The sequence below is a fragment of the Oryctolagus cuniculus genome, chromosome X (genome assembly GCF_964237555.1).
Source record: "Oryctolagus cuniculus chromosome X, mOryCun1.1, whole genome shotgun sequence".
NCBI classification, from domain to species: domain Eukaryota; kingdom Metazoa; phylum Chordata; class Mammalia; order Lagomorpha; family Leporidae; genus Oryctolagus; species Oryctolagus cuniculus.
Window position 1 is genome coordinate 38,943,335 of NC_091453.1, and position 14,403 is coordinate 38,957,737.

General features: G+C 48.5%; 2 protein-coding genes and 1 non-coding gene across 18 annotated transcripts in view; 2 read left to right on the forward strand and 1 right to left on the reverse strand.

Annotated features, from left to right (window-relative positions):
* The first annotated feature begins 1,410 nt into the window (after window positions 1-1,410).
* On the forward strand, window positions 1,411-12,559 carry LOC100350354 (trophinin). Of its 9 annotated transcripts, none has more exons than XR_011385677.1 (14): window positions 1,415-1,491; window positions 2,809-2,882; window positions 3,171-4,352; window positions 5,020-5,124; window positions 5,232-5,295; window positions 5,561-5,640; window positions 6,128-6,219; window positions 7,244-7,323; window positions 7,416-7,458; window positions 7,855-7,917; window positions 8,482-8,596; window positions 9,404-9,511; window positions 11,824-12,168; window positions 12,328-12,559. XR_011385677.1 is itself a non-coding variant. In XM_051827708.2 (13 exons), exons 3-12 carry the CDS (start codon window positions 3,258-3,260, stop codon window positions 12,155-12,157), a joined length of 4,491 nt encoding a protein of 1,496 aa, XP_051683668.1. In that variant the 5' UTR covers window positions 1,411-1,491; window positions 2,809-2,882; window positions 3,217-3,257; the 3' UTR covers window positions 12,158-12,168; window positions 12,328-12,559. The 9 variants fall into 9 exon arrangements, 7 of the variants coding, with proteins under 7 accessions (XP_051683668.1, XP_051683666.1, XP_008270892.3 ...); XR_011385676.1 differs by lacking the exon at window positions 1,415-1,491 and adding an exon at window positions 1,790-2,047; XM_051827708.2 differs by having other exon boundaries at window positions 1,411-1,491; window positions 3,217-4,352; window positions 9,404-12,168.
* On the forward strand, window positions 8,118-8,246 carry LOC127485065 (small nucleolar RNA SNORA11). Its single transcript, XR_007912264.1, has one exon. It is a non-coding gene; the product is annotated as a small nucleolar RNA SNORA11 (small nucleolar RNA).
* Window positions 12,560-13,840: 1,281 nt separating the features above from the next.
* The window catches only part of PFKFB1 (6-phosphofructo-2-kinase/fructose-2,6-biphosphatase 1), a 68,261-nt gene continuing 67,698 nt past the window's right edge, over window positions 13,841-14,403 (reverse strand). For all 8 annotated transcript variants that reach the window (XM_008272667.4, XM_070067354.1, XM_008272669.4 and 5 more), the window contains one exon: window positions 13,841-14,149. In XM_008272667.4, the coding sequence (XP_008270889.1) occupies window positions 14,090-14,149 (60 nt within the window). In that variant the 3' untranslated portion in view covers window positions 13,841-14,089. The remainder of the gene's footprint in view (window positions 14,150-14,403) is intronic.

Sequence of the window (14,403 nt, forward strand, 5' to 3'; positions counted from 1 at the left end):
TATGTACTCATGGAAATACAAACAGCCATAAAATTTGTATTTATTCATATCTCTTTTTTTGAGATTTAAAAGTATTTATTAGAATCAAGGACCTCCAGCCAGAGCGGTGTGGAGGGGGTCTCCAAGAGAGGAAAACCCAAAGGGGATTTGTGGCAGTCAGCTTTAAGTACAATTTCAAAGGAAAAAAAAACTTGATGATTAGATTGGCATTCAGTTACCAGGTGGGGACAAAAAAAAAATCAAAAGACCTGTTTCTTCATATCTAACTGAAATTCGGTGTCTGACTAACATGATCCCAATTTTCCTACTCTACCATTTAACTGGGGTTTTCTTTGATGGAGAACTTCTTTATTGATTCAATCACCTTCCTCATTATTGATTTTTTAGACTTTCTATTTCTTCATGATTTAACCTTGGTTATTGTACATGTCTAGAAATTTATCAATTTTTAGGTTCCCAATTTCTTTGCTTAGAATTATTTTTAGCAGTCTCTTATGATCCTTTATGTTTCTCTGATATTAATGTTTTCTCTTTCATTTCTGATTTTAAGTATTCTTTCATTTTTCTTAGTTGATCTAGCCAAGGATTTGGTAGTTTATTTTTTAAAAACTCAACTCTCAGTTTCACTGTTCTTTTGTATTGTTTTATCAGTCTCTATTTAATTTATTTCCACTTTGGTCTTTATAATTTATTTCCTTCTGACTTTGCCCTTAGGTTGTTTTCTTACAGTATATGTTATCTGACACAAGTAAAGTTACCTCTGCTTTGGGGGAGGATGATTGAACGAATAAATAAAGGCTGCAAGTTGTTTTCTGCACTGAGGAGCAGTGCAGTATATCACAAGACAGAGACCAGTACTTGCTTAGTGCACCAATAAAGGATAAACACGGAGCCAATATTTTTCAAACAAGTTGATTTTTAAAAAGAATCAAGATAGTCATTATAGAATAAACAAAAACCTTTCTTACGTTTTTATTCTGAATACATAAGATGTCAGTGTACCTTACCTTTTGGTGTTTACAACCTGTAAATGCCTTACTTTGGTCATATTTGAGACAGCAGTGAATATGAGCTAGTCCCCTACCCGTCCTGGGAGAGAGACTTAGACACGTAGTATAACAATACTGTATGTAAGTAGCACTGAGAAAGAAGGGGCTGTAGGAAGTATTGGTGTGGAAACTCAAATAAATACATTCCTCCTAGAGGGACCTGGAGAATCAAATACTGACGGGGATATAGAATGGGGCATAGAAAAATCAAATGGAAAACAGGAGGAAATGATTGCTAAATAGGGGGTAGTAAACAGAAGAGAAGGAGCTATGTACAGCAGAATGGAAAGTTGGGGGGGGGGGCGCAGACCGGCAGGGACAGAGACCCCCTCTGGAGGCGGAAAGAGGCAGGACCACTTCCGGCCGGGGGTGGGGGGGGGCAGGCTCAGACCTACGGAGAGGCTTGGAGAGAACGGACGCCTTCTGGACTCAGGAGAACGAGGTGAGCTGAGGTGGCCGGCGTTAGTGAAGACCCTGTGGGGGCCTCCAGGCTGCGGCTTCGACGTGCTTAACTCTATACGCCCTTAAGGTTTAGAGAAAACCTGCTGGGGATCTGGGACCTAACCACATCGAAGTGGTTATTTATGGAGGTGTCTGAACCTGGCTGGCATGGAAGAGCGGAGGGAGCATAATCACTTAGGGACATGGAAAGGAGAGATGTGAACTCGTTTCGGGTGTAGAAAGAAGGGACGCAGACCCAGTTGGGACCGCAGAAAGGAAGGATCGAGAAATTGTTCAGGCGGTAGCAAGAAGGGAGGGGTCCCAGTTCGGGAGCGAGATAGGAAGTGGTAGGACTCCGTCCATGCTGGAGAAAGGGAGCAGGACCTGGTTCGCGCTGCAGAAAGATCGGGACCCAGAGAAAGGAGGGGACAATATCCTTGTGGAGCAGCTAAAAGGGCCAGGCTCAGGAAGGAGAAGAGGTGCTAGGACCCGGCTGATTATGGTTTGCAAAGGGAAGAGACGGCACTTGGTAGGGTTCCAGAACAAGGAATACACAGGTTAATGTCGTTGGATTTGGGGGTGGGGTATCCATGTTGCAGAAAGGGCGGGGCCGGGCGCTTGCAGACGTGGAAGGCGGGGGAAGCGGTGTTGGGGAAGGGGCGGTACAGAGACGCACTGCGGAGCAGAGGGAGGGGGCTTATTAAGGGAAGAGGAGGTTCGGAGTAGTACTGCAGAGCGGAGGGAGGGGGGCGTATCGGGAAGAGGCGGTGCGTGGCTGTACTGCGGAGGAGAGGTGGGCGGTGTTGGGGAAGGGGCGGTGCGAAGCGGTACTGCAGAGCGGAGGGAGGGGGCCGGTGTTGGGGGAAGGGATGGAACGAGATGTGATGCAGTTATAAAGAGTGGGTCAGAGGTCAGGGCCGAGATGTTCCGCGGCTCTGAGAGCGGCGGCATATGTGGGAAGGAGCTGGTTAGACTGTCCGGTTCCCCAAGGCGCATGCGTGCTGAGTACCTTGACGAACGGGTTCTTTGGGAAAGTGGTGGGCCCGAGCTGGGGGGGGGGGCCTCTCGTCGGTGCGCATGCGCACTATCAGTTTGCAGTAGGGGGTGTGTGTAAGGTAAAGAGGCGGGATCCTCAAACGGACTTGCCATCTTGGAGGCAAAAGGAGGTAGGGCTTCGAAACAGATGGTCTGGATTTCTAGGTATGAGAACCCGAGAATTGAAAGGTTTGGGGTGCAAGGGTAGATGAGATTCCCTCACCCTTTAGGAGAGGTAGCACATCTGATGAATCTCCCTCTCCCTCTTTCTCTCCTAACTCAGGCTCAGCTGTTATTCGGTCTCCCGGAAAGATGGATAGGAGAAATGAGTATGGTTATAGAATGTCCCCATTCCAGGTGAGGCGTCTCAGCATTCTCACCATTTGCTTTGTCCTGAGTTCACTGAGTGCTTTTGAGCCCCCTACCGCCCTGTATTTGCATAATTCCCTGCCTAATCTGTCTCACCTCTCCACTCTGCACGGTGAAGGGGGAGGAGAGGAAAGCTGCCTGACTCTGTCCCCTCCCCCTCCCCTTCCTCCACCCCTTTCAGTCTTTCACTGCTCAGAGGAAGGGGAAGCCTTTGTGGGAAATAGTGGGCAGGAGGGAGGGCAGATGGCCCAGATGATTGTAATCCTAAGTGTGTAGGGCCCTCTGCCTCCCCCTGGGAGCCTGGGGCTTCCCTTTCCTCCAGATGTACAGACTGAGACCACAGAAGAGGACAGTGTCTTGCTGATGCATACTTTGTTGGCGGCAACCAAGGACCCCCTGGCTATGGACTCACCAGTTGCCAACCGACCTAAGAAAAGCAAGACCAAGAAGACCCCTATTAAAGTTGTTACTAAGGTCACACCTCCAGTCCCATCTGCCAATGAGATTGCCACCCACAAACCCAAAATAACTTTGCAGGCTTTAAACCTGCCAATCATCACCCAGATCAGCCAGGATTCAGCTACCACTGAGGCAGCCAATATTCAGGGTCCTTTAGTCAGTGTTCAACCTAAGAAAGCCAACAAGACAAAGAGAGTTACTGTCAAGGCAGCCCAAAGTTCTCAGTCCTCAGTTGGCAGTGAGGCTGTGACCACACAGCTCAAGTCACCCATACAGGCCCTAAGTCTACCAGTTGTCTCACAAAGTATCCAGGCTCCAATAGCCAGTGACTCAGCCAATTCCCTGAACTTGATAGCCTCTACCAAGCCTAAGAAAGCATCCAAAGCTAAAAAGGCTGCCAACAAGGCCATGACTAGTGCCACTGAGATCTCACAGGCTCTAACTGCCACCCATACGGCTACCACCCAAGGCCAGATTATCAGTGAGACAACTAATATCCATGCCACAGCAACCTCCATCCGAGCCAAGAAAGCCCCCAAAGCTAAGAAGACAACTTCGAAGGCCACAAATACTGAACTTGAGCATGTGGAGGCTCCACATATCACTGAGGCAGCAACCAGGCAGACTGAGACCTCAGCAGCAGCTATCCGGCCCAAAAAAGCCAAAAGCAAGAAGGCTGCCAATAAGGGCTTAAATTCTGCTGGTGAGATCTCTGAGGCCCAGCCTACTACTCATATGGTCACAAACCAAACCTTAGCAGCCACCCTTCGAGTCAAGAGAGGGTCTAGGACTCGGAAGGCAGCTGCTAAGGGTCGGGCACTTGAAAGCCAGACTCCGATTGCTGACCAAGGGACCCAAGCCAAGACAGCCACCTCTCAGACCAGCATGAGTGCCCTTGAGACTCAGATTGCTGCTGCTGTCCAGGCCCTGGCAGATGACTACCTGGCTCAGTTGAGTCTGGAGCCCACAGCCAGGACCCGAGGCAAGAGGAACCGAAAGGTAAGATCTCTGATATCACTATCCTTAACCTTGTGCTGTTTTTCTGTTCTTACCCTTCTAGTTTGTTCACTTCTTCTATTTAAATGTTTACTGAGCCTTTTTTTTTTTTACTTTAAATCAGTCCCTGTGTTCAGGTAAGCTGTGGGAGATGCTGAGAAGAATAGTGTCTGCTCACTGGCAGTTCAGAGATTGCTGGGGAGAAAGGTACCCATCTACACACAAAACTGAAACTTGTATATAATTTATCTTGTATTTACATAGTAGTTACCTTGTACCAGGTTTTGTACTGGGTACATCTACACAGGTAATATCTTTATGTCTTGAAGGTAACTCTTACTAACTGGGGATCAAAGGTCCTAGTTTTACAGATAAACAAACTGAGTCCCAGAGAAATGAAGTGACTTGAAGTGAAGTGGAATCCAGTGTTGGCTAATGGAAGAGGAGGAGCCCCAGGCCCTGCCCTTGGGTTGCTCCTGGCCTGCAGGAGGGATGACACTCCTGCCTGAAAGACAGTGAAAGACAAGCCCAGGACTCAGGGTGGCCAATGGCAGGGTCAGTTCTCACTATAGGGGAGGGGCTAGGGGGTTTCTGGAGGAGGCAGAGTGAGGAGACAAAGCCATCTCTTGCACCTGGTGATTTGAGACCTTCCTTCTTTCTGATGATGAAGGCCAAGCATCCAAATGGGGATGAGAGAAGCAGCAGTAATTACAGGCGGATCCCATGGGGCCGGAGACCTTCACCTCCCAGAGATGTGGCCATCTTGCAAGAAAGGGTAGGAATGCAATGCTGCCCCGTTTCTTTTTTCTTCCTTATCAGTCCTCTGCTTTACCAAGTTTTCTGGAAACATTGAGATCTCTGCATCTATTCCTCTTCTTCCAGGCAAATAAGTTGGTGAAATACCTATTGGTTAAAGACCAGACGAAGATCCCCATAAAGCGCTCAGGTAGTGTCCCACCAACCCTCCTTCCAGAGCTCACTCCACTCTCTTGATACGCTATAGCCTGTGGAGGGTGTAACTGTTTACTTTTATGGTCTTCTTGTTCTTTCATATCTCTACCCTTGCCCTCCTCACACTCCCATCATAGCTGCCATTTCCCATTAATGCAGTTCAGGACTTTGTCTGCACTGACCCCACAGGGCTGGCAAAAAGGGCTACTGGTCTGTGGTCCCTGCTCAGCCCAGCTGCGGCCACCTCTCCCTTCCTGCAGACATGCTGAAGGATGTCATCCAAGAATATGATGAATATTTCCCAGAGATCATTGAACGGGCAAGCTACGCTCTGGAGAAGGTGAAGGGGTAGCCCTGGGGGATGGGCACAGTGCAGAAGCCTTGACTCAAACAAAAGTGCATGTGTTCCATCTAGGGGGGACCAGGCAGATACCTGCTAATCCGGCCCATGACTGTGCAGATGGGCAGACTGTGCGGTGGTTTAGGGAGGGGGCATGGATGAGCTACAGATAACACAGACAGTGCTGAAAGCACAGCTAAGACCTAAGCTACCCAACTTACTCCTGGCTTCAGTCTGCTGCTGGGTGCATCCTGTTGTATTTCAGATGCTTACTTCTTGTCTCCCTATATTCCCGTTAGTGACAAAGATGATGTTGATATTGTTAGCATGCTTGTTGTGTATTTAATGTGTTTGGAGCACTTGGCTATGTGCTTCACTTGCATTATTTTACTGATTTCACATACACAACCCTTAGGTACACAGGGAGTTGTGGGATGCCAAAGAAGCTGAAATTTGTGATTTCACAAGCTGTTCTTTTACTTGGCAGATGTTTCGAGTCAATCTGAAGGAAATTGATAAGCAGAGTAGCTTGTATATTCTCATCAGCACTCAGGAATCGTCTGCAGGCATATTGGGAACGTAAGTTGGGACAGGGTTGGGATGGAAAGGGAGACTTAATTTTGGTGGTGGTACCATCACTTCCCTATCCTCTCTCCCCACATCCTCTTAAGAGAGTCGGGAAATATAGGGTGGAATAAACCACTGTTGCAGCTCCTGCACATAGTTGGAGTTCTACTTGTGGTAGTGGTGCTTGGTTGTGATTGACTGAAGGATGATGTAGGAGCCTGGGATAGAGCATTTCCACTTTCAGGTTTGCTTTCCACAAGCTTCCAAGAAAGCAGCCTGTTACTTTTTGTGTCTTCCTACTGAATACTTGGTCTGGCCTTGGTAGAATGGCTCTTAAGGGAGGGCTTCCTGATGTGGGTAGATCATGATGCTGGAAAGGCAAGAAAGGGTTGGATGTGCTTCTTTATACCTCTCTGTGTGATGCTTACTCCCTTGTATGGTGAGCTATAAGGGGAAAAAATGTTGGCCCTGCCTTCAAAGAGTACCTAGTCTAAATATGAAGGCTAGACTCATTTCTAGACGATAACCAGTCCATTCAAGGAATGACCAAGAATGGAATCATGGCTTTGATGTAAAGTCAGATGACAAAATCACCATAGACACATATGAAAGAGATCCTGCCGTGACCTTGCCTCCTTACTGCATAGATAGGGAAACTAAACCCTGGAGGGAGCAGGGAACTTTCCCAAAGTTATGGGTTGTGTCATCAGTGGGGTTCTGCCTAGAAACAGGTCTGAAAGAGAAAAAGAGGGCTCAGTCTGACTGCATGCATATGTTGTGCAAGGCTGACAGGTACATTCGTCCATCTTCTTGGCAACCTGGGGAGGAATGATGTGATTTCCCCACTTTACTGAATAGGAGACCCAAAGTTTACGAAGCTGAATTCCTTGCCTGGAGTAAGATAGAGTTTGAAGCATATCGGGCAGAATCTTCCCCTATCTGAGGAACCTGGGAGAGTGTAGCCTAGTCAGCTGGCTGGTGTGTCTTTTGAAAATGGTTACTGGACATAAATCTTCTCTGTGCCCTGTTCCCTTAGGACCAAGGATACACCTAAGCTGGGTCTTCTTATGGTGATTCTGAGTGTCATTTTTATGAATGGCAACAAGGCCAGTGAGGGTGAGTGGCGGGGCACGCAGCTGAACGGGTGGCTGGGGTCTGAATTCCGTGTGTTCATTTTCGGCCCTGTCTCCTCTTGCCTCCCCCTGCAGCTGTCATCTGGGAGGTGCTGCGCAAGTTGGGGCTGCGCCCTGGGTATGATTGGGCTCTCTCAGCGCTTGCTGTCCGTGTTGTCCTTTGGCAAGAGAGGACGGTCCCAGGATTGCAACCACCTGGTGGTCTGGTGGCGCGGGTGGAGGGTGCTGGGCCAGAGTTCTGACCTCGGTGGATGGGAAAATGATTCTGAACTCTCTGCTCCCTTCCTCCCCTCTTTCTTCTGTTAAAAGCTGAGATATAAGACCTTCAGGGAATCCCTGACAAAGAACCATCTGGCCTCTGCTGCTTGCTTCTAGTGGACATATGCTCACTACTTTCTTTGCTTCACTAAGACTGTCCCATGTTCTAGAAAGGCCTGTTCCATGCTGGGAAATGCCTCTGCCCTCATCTGGGCAGTTCTGATCTGTGTTCATAGATTATTTTTCCCATTGTCAGGGTGAGGCATTCGCTTTTTGGGGAAGTGAGGAAGCTCATCACAGACGAGTTTGTGAAGCAGAAGTAAGTGGTGTTTGAGGCCTTTGTCTGGCCCTGAAGTGTTCTGGGGATACTGGTCTGGTTCAGAAAGTGTTCAGTCAGTGCTGTTCTTATACTAGCTTGAGAGAGATGGACATCCTGTGTCCTAGAATTTTGCCCTATCTAAAATTTCTGTAGTGGACATTTCCTGGACTGGACCAGACCAAACACAAGACCCTTGGGATGGGGTGTGCTCAGAGCAGGAGGCCTGAAGAATGGCTCCTCTGTTTACAACACACCCAACAGAAATCTGGGTTTATTCCTCACAGGTGGCAGAATACTCGGGCCTTCCTGTGACTCAATGCCCTATACATGCCTTTCTTGCAGCATCTCAAGTGACATTTGCACAGGGCCAATGGGAAATGGTTAAGTATTGGAGGCCAAGACCATAAACTGTGTGGGTGATTCTGGGTTAGAAGATCTTAGAAGTTCTTCTCCAGGGGCTGTTCAGTATTTGCTTGGAGGAGATTGCTCCGGGGCCTAGTGTTCAGAAAATTAGGGTTTTGTTTTGTTTTGCTTAGAAGCAAAGTTTCATTTCCTTTTTCAAAGGTACCTGGAGTACAAGAGAGTCCCCAACAGCAGACCACCTGAGTATGAGTTCTTCTGGGGTTTGCGGTCCTACCATGAGACTAGCAAGATGAAAGTCCTCAAGTTTGCATGCAAGGTAATAGGAGAGCTGCCTGAGCTTGGCATATTAAGGGAATGGGATGCCATTGGCTGGGACATACCATGTGCAGGAATAAGCAGGTATAGGACAACCTATGGTTCATATATAAACATATGAAACCTCATATGTGTCCCAGAATGCTGCTAGATTATATACAGTTTACATAGTCTGATTTGTTCTTCATACGTTGTATTAGTCGGCTCAGGCTGTCATAACAAATACCATAGACCAGGTGGATTAAAAATAAATTTATTTTCTCACAGTTTTGGTGGCTGAGAATCCCAGATCAAGATCAGGCAGGGTAGGTTTCTGACCAAGGCTGTTTTCCTCACTTGCATATGGCTGCCTTCTCACTCACTATGTGCTCACATGTTAGAGAGACAATGCAAGCTCCCTAGTTTATTGTTTATAAGGACATTAATTTCTGTTGGATCAGGGTGCCACCCTTCTAACCTCATCTAATTGCCATTACTTCCATAAAGGACTTACCTACAATTAAAATCACACTGGAGGTTGAGGATTCAACAAAAGAATTTTGGGGAGGCACAAATATTCAGTGCATCATTTCCCACATTACAGATGAAGACACTTAGGCTCACTGAGGTTAAGTAACCTGTCCAGGCTCACTGAGGTTAAGTAACCTGTCCAAGATCTTATAACACCTAAGTTACCATAGCAGAAATTAGATCTCAGGACTGATCCATGATAGAGTCTCAATAAATAAAAACTCATTAAATTACTTTGCTACTGGTATTATGCAAACAAGGGATATTTTTCTTAAAATTATTATCATTCCCATTTCAGGTACAGAAGAAAGATCCCAAGGACTGGGCTGCTCAGTATCGGGAGGCGGTAGAGATGGAAGTCCAAGCTGCAGCTGTGGCTGTGGCTGAGGCTGAGGCCAGGGCTGAGGCAAGAGCGCAAATGGGGATTGGAGAGGAAGCTGTGGCTGGGCCCTGGAATTGGGATGACATGGATATTGACTGCCTAACCAGGGAAGAGTTAGGCGATGATGCTCAGGCCTGGAGCAGATTTTCATTTGAAATTGAGGCCAGATCCCAAGAAAATACAGATGCCAACACCAACATCGACTTCAGCAGAGGAGCTAGCACCAGGTCTAGTTTCAGTGATGGTGCTAGTGTTAGCTTCAGTGGTGCACCCAGTCCCAGTGGTGGTTTCAGTGGCGGAGCTGGCATTACCTTCGGTGGTGCACCCTGCACCAGTGCCAGCTTCAGCAGTGCAGCCAGCATTAGCTTTGGTAGCATACCCAGCACTAGCAATACTTTCACTGGTGGAGCCAGTATTAGCTTTGGTGGTGCACCCAGCACCAGTGCCAGTTTCAGCAGTGCAGCCAGCATTAGCTTTGGTGGTGCACCCAGCACTATCACTAGTTTCAGTGGCGGAGCCAGTATTAGCTTTGGTGGGGCACCCAGCACTAGCACTAGTTTTAGCAGCACAGCCAGCATTAGCTTTGGTGGTGCACCCAGCACTAGTACTAGTTTCAGTGGTGGAGCCAGCATTAGTTTTGGTGGTACACCTTGTACCAGTGCCAGCTTCAATAGTGGAGCCAGCTCTGGCTTTGGAAGCACACTCAGTACCACCGCTGGCTTTGGTGGTGCACTTACCACCAGCACCAGCTTCAGCAGTGCGCCCGCCACGAGCACGGTCTTCAGTGAGGCACTTACCACCAGCACTGGTTTTGGAGGTACACTTAGCACCAGTGTGTGCTTTGGTGGTTCTCCCAGTTCTGGTGCCAGCTTTGGTGGCACACTCAGTACCAGTATCTGCTTTGGTGGCTCTCCTACCGCTAGCACTGGTTTTGGTGGTACACTCAGCACCAGTGTCTCCTTTGGTGGCTGTTCCAGCACCAGTGCTGACTTTGGCGGTACATTAAGCACGAGTGTCTGCTTTGGTGGCTCTCCTGGCACCAACGTGAGCTTTGGTGGTGCACTCAGCAGTGCAAGCTTTGGCGGTGCACTCAACAGCAGTGCCAGCTGTGATGGTGCACTCAACACAAGTGCCAGTGCCAGTTTTGGTGGTACCGTCAGCACCAGTGCAGGCTTTGGCAGTGCACTCAACCCAAATACCAGTTTTGGTGGAGTACTGAACAGCACTACTGGCTTTGATGGTGCACTCAACACGAGTGCCAGTTTTGGTGGTGCTGTCAGCACCAGTGCCAGCTTTGGTGGCACACTCAACACCAGTGCTGGCTTTGGCAGTGCACTCAACAACAGTGCTGGTTTTGTTGGTGCCGTAAGTACCAGTGCCGGCTTTGGTGGTACACTCAGCAGTGCTGGCTTTGGCAATGCACTCAACACGAGTGCTGGTTTTGGTGGTGCCGTAAGTACCAGTGCCGGCTTTGGTGGTGCACTCAATACCAGTGCCGGTTTTGGCAGTGCCATCAGTACCAGTGCTAGCTTCAGTGGTACACCCAGCACCAATCCCGGCTTTGGCGGTGCATTCAGCAGCAGTGCTGGCTTCAGTGGGGCACTTAGTACCACTACTGACTTTGGTGGTAGTCCCAGCAACAGTATTGGCTTTGGCGGTGCTCCCAGCACCAGCATCAGCTTTGGCGGTGCTCATAGCACTAGCCTCTGTTTTGGTGCTCCCAGCACCAGCCTCTGCTTTGGCAGTGCATCTAATACCAATCTATGCTTTGGTGGCCCTCCTAGCACCAGTGCCTGCTTTAGTGGTGTTACCAGTGCCAGTTTTAGTGATGGACCCAGCAACAGTGCTGGTTTCAGCTTTGGCAGTGGGCTAAGCACCAGTGCTGGATTTGGTGGACTGAGCACCAGTGCTGGCTTTGGTGGCAGCCTGGGCACCAGTGCTGGCTTTAGTGGTGGCTTAGGCACCAGTACTGGCTTCGATGGCAGCCTAGGCACTGCTGCTGGCTTCAGTGGTGGACTAAGCACCAGCTCTGGCTTCAGTGGCGGACTAGGCACCAGCACTGGCTTCGGTGGCGGACTAGGCACCAGTGCTGGCTTCGGTGGCGGACTAGGCACCAGCGCTGGCTTCAGTGGCGGACTAGGCACCAGTGCTGGCTTTGGTGGCGGACTGGTCACCAGCGATGGCTTTGGTGGTGGACTAGGCACCAATGCTGGTTTTGGCAGCACACTTGGCACCAGTGCTGGCTTTAGTGGTGGCCTCAGCACCAGCGATGGCTTTGGCGGTGGGCCTAATGCCAGCTTCGACAGAGGACTGAGTACCATCATTGGCTTTGGCAGTGGTTCCAACACCAGCACTGGCTTTACTGGCGAACCCAGCACGAGTGCCGGCTTCAGTAGTGGACCCAGTTCTATTATTGGCTTCAGCGGTGGACCAGGCACTGGTGCTGGCTTCTGCAGTGGACAAGGCACCAGTGGTTTTGGCGGTGGACCGAGCACCAGAGCTGGCTTCAGCGGACTGAGCACCGGAGCTGGTTTCGGCAGTGGACCGAATAGTGCTGGCTTCGGCGGCGGACCAAGCACTGGTCCTGGATTCAGCGGTGGACCAAGCACTGATGCTGGCTTTGGTGGTGGAGCCACCAGCCTTGGTGCCTGTGGCTTCTCCTATGGCTAGTGAGATTTCAGGTAATTGCAGTATTTCTATGGCTAAGGCCCACAGGGATGGGTATAAGGGCTGCAAGATGTTGTAAGAAACTTTGAGTGGGAATATCGGGCAGTGAAGGAAGTATAAGTAAACAGTATATGTGATGCTAAAAATGTGTTTGTTTGGTGTTTTGTTTTTAGGTTTATCCCCCATGTTTACAGAAACCGCTCATGAACTGCAGCAGTCCTTTCCATGGAGCTAAGTGATAGCTTTGGAATCTTTGTCCACACAGCGATCTAAACAGCTATTACCAATCAGCTGAGGGTGACACACTATGAAAAACCTATTTGCTGTTCCCGCTTTATTGTTTGCTTTCTGTGTGCTGTCATATTTTGGTATCAGAGTGACATTAAATTTGCAAAATTAATTGGAGTTCATTCTGTTGTTTAATTGTGCTTACATGGTTGTGAGTAACTCTTTGGCTTTACAGAAGAGCTAAAAAGATCAGCATAGCCCTCGAAGAAGCATGGGGCTCCAGCTAGAAGGCAAATATTTCTTCAGTGGTAGAGAGGCTTGGGGAAAGCATGTAAGGCCAGTGCATAATGATTAGAGCAAAAATATGGAAGGGGAACTACTGGGACAGATGCAAAGGAAGAGGGTTTTGAACAGTAAGTAGAGATCATTTTGGATCATTTACATAAGAACGGAGGGATGGGGGTAACTGGAATTGGACACAGAAACAAGGGAAAGTCTTTTTGGTACAGGAAAAAAATTGAGCATTTTGCATAGACTGGGGCCGGGGCCAGATCCATAGACAGGGACAAAAGATACATATTGGAAGAGTTGGGAATTTATTTTAGTCCATCTGTAAGAAGGTGGGATGGGATAGGGTTCCAGAAAATAGAGGGTGGCTGTGTCTTTGAACAGGAATGAATGGTATCTGTCAAAGCAGATGAAAACAAATATGCTTTAAGCAGCAATCAGCAGTCCTGTAATAGATCCAAAAAAGGGATGTGGATTATACAGGGTTTGGGCCTTGCTGGGTGGTTGTGATGGAAGGACAGAGAATAAAGGCAATGAGTGTATTAATCTCTCTTTACCAGCTGGGTTTCTGGTACCTGGGCCATTTTAGATGCATGTAGGGTGGCTGAAGAGATGGACTATGGGATCCAAGTTGGTTAGAGATGGAAGAATACTCTAGAGGGAAAGGACTGAAGGATTGGGAGACAATAGAATAACTGAAGGATATAGTCTTGATGCAGTATAAGAATAAATATTGTTCATTCAGATACCACATGCATGCCTAGTATATGGGCAGTGGTCAGATAATGCATGTATTCAAAAAGTCAGACCGTGGAGGTTATACCAAGGTCCATGAAGTTGGCGGCTGAGTGGGAGATGGTGGGTTGGAGTTAAGGGGATTAGGGGATTGGGAGACCAAGATACTGGTTGGGTCATTCACACGGACCATGAAATCACTCAGAATGGCAGCAAGTGTTGAAAGAGAACTTACCACAAGTGCCAGATGCTCTAAACTTCAGGATGAAGGTGGCATTTCCTCAGCTACCCTTTCCACCAAGGAACAGGCCCACAGATACTCACAGGGAGCTCATTTTTGCAGGTGCTACTCAGGACATCCTCACACACTGAGCAAAGGAGTTAGATAAAGATCAAGATAAGGTTCTTGAAAACAAGGGAACCATGACTGCTTCCTTTCTTTCTGTAGGCAATAAGAGAAGTCTTTATTGATTACAGAATAGGAATTAAGAAAAGAAGAGCTCCATCCAGAGCTAGACAGCTCCATGAGTGTGGCCAGGATTGAGACCTATTTTGGAGCTCATGAGGACTTCTTCACTGGGAGCAGAGCTCTCTTAGTGAGGCCAAGGCAGAGACTTCTCATGGTGGAGAAGAGCAAGGATAGAAGTTAAAAGGGCAGAGGCATTTTGGCCTCCTGGAAAGGGCTCAGTAGTGGGCAGGGACAGTGTCCAGGGCTTCCTGAGGTTCCCGGGTGACATCCACATTCTGAGAAGAGAGAAAGCAGAATTAATAGGAAGGAGTCAGCAGTTTGGCACCCCAGTCCACCAGCCCTACCCTCCTTGTCTTCACAGCCAGGTTCCCATCTGAGGCAGGCCTGAGGGGAGTCTCAGTCTTAAGCCATTTTGGCAGTGGTTGCTCTAGCACTACATCGATACGGTGTCTCAGGTCTGGACCGTGGTTGCTGCATTTCTGGATGCTGGTTGTTCCATCTGATAGTGGGAAACACTCTGGCTCTGAGG

Excerpts from the sequence above, each read along its gene's own strand:
- LOC100350354 (XM_008272670.4), top strand. The coding sequence starts at position 1,852 with ATGCTGGAGAAAGGGAGCAGGACCTGGTTCGCGCTGCAGAAAGATCGG. Across the intron at positions 5,296-5,560 it reads GATCCCCATAAAGCGCTCAG|ACATGCTGAAGGATGTCATC; the intron begins GTAGTGTCCCAC and ends CCCTTCCTGCAG. Across the intron at positions 7,459-7,854 it reads AAGTTGGGGCTGCGCCCTGG|GGTGAGGCATTCGCTTTTTG; the intron begins GTATGATTGGGC and ends TCCCATTGTCAG.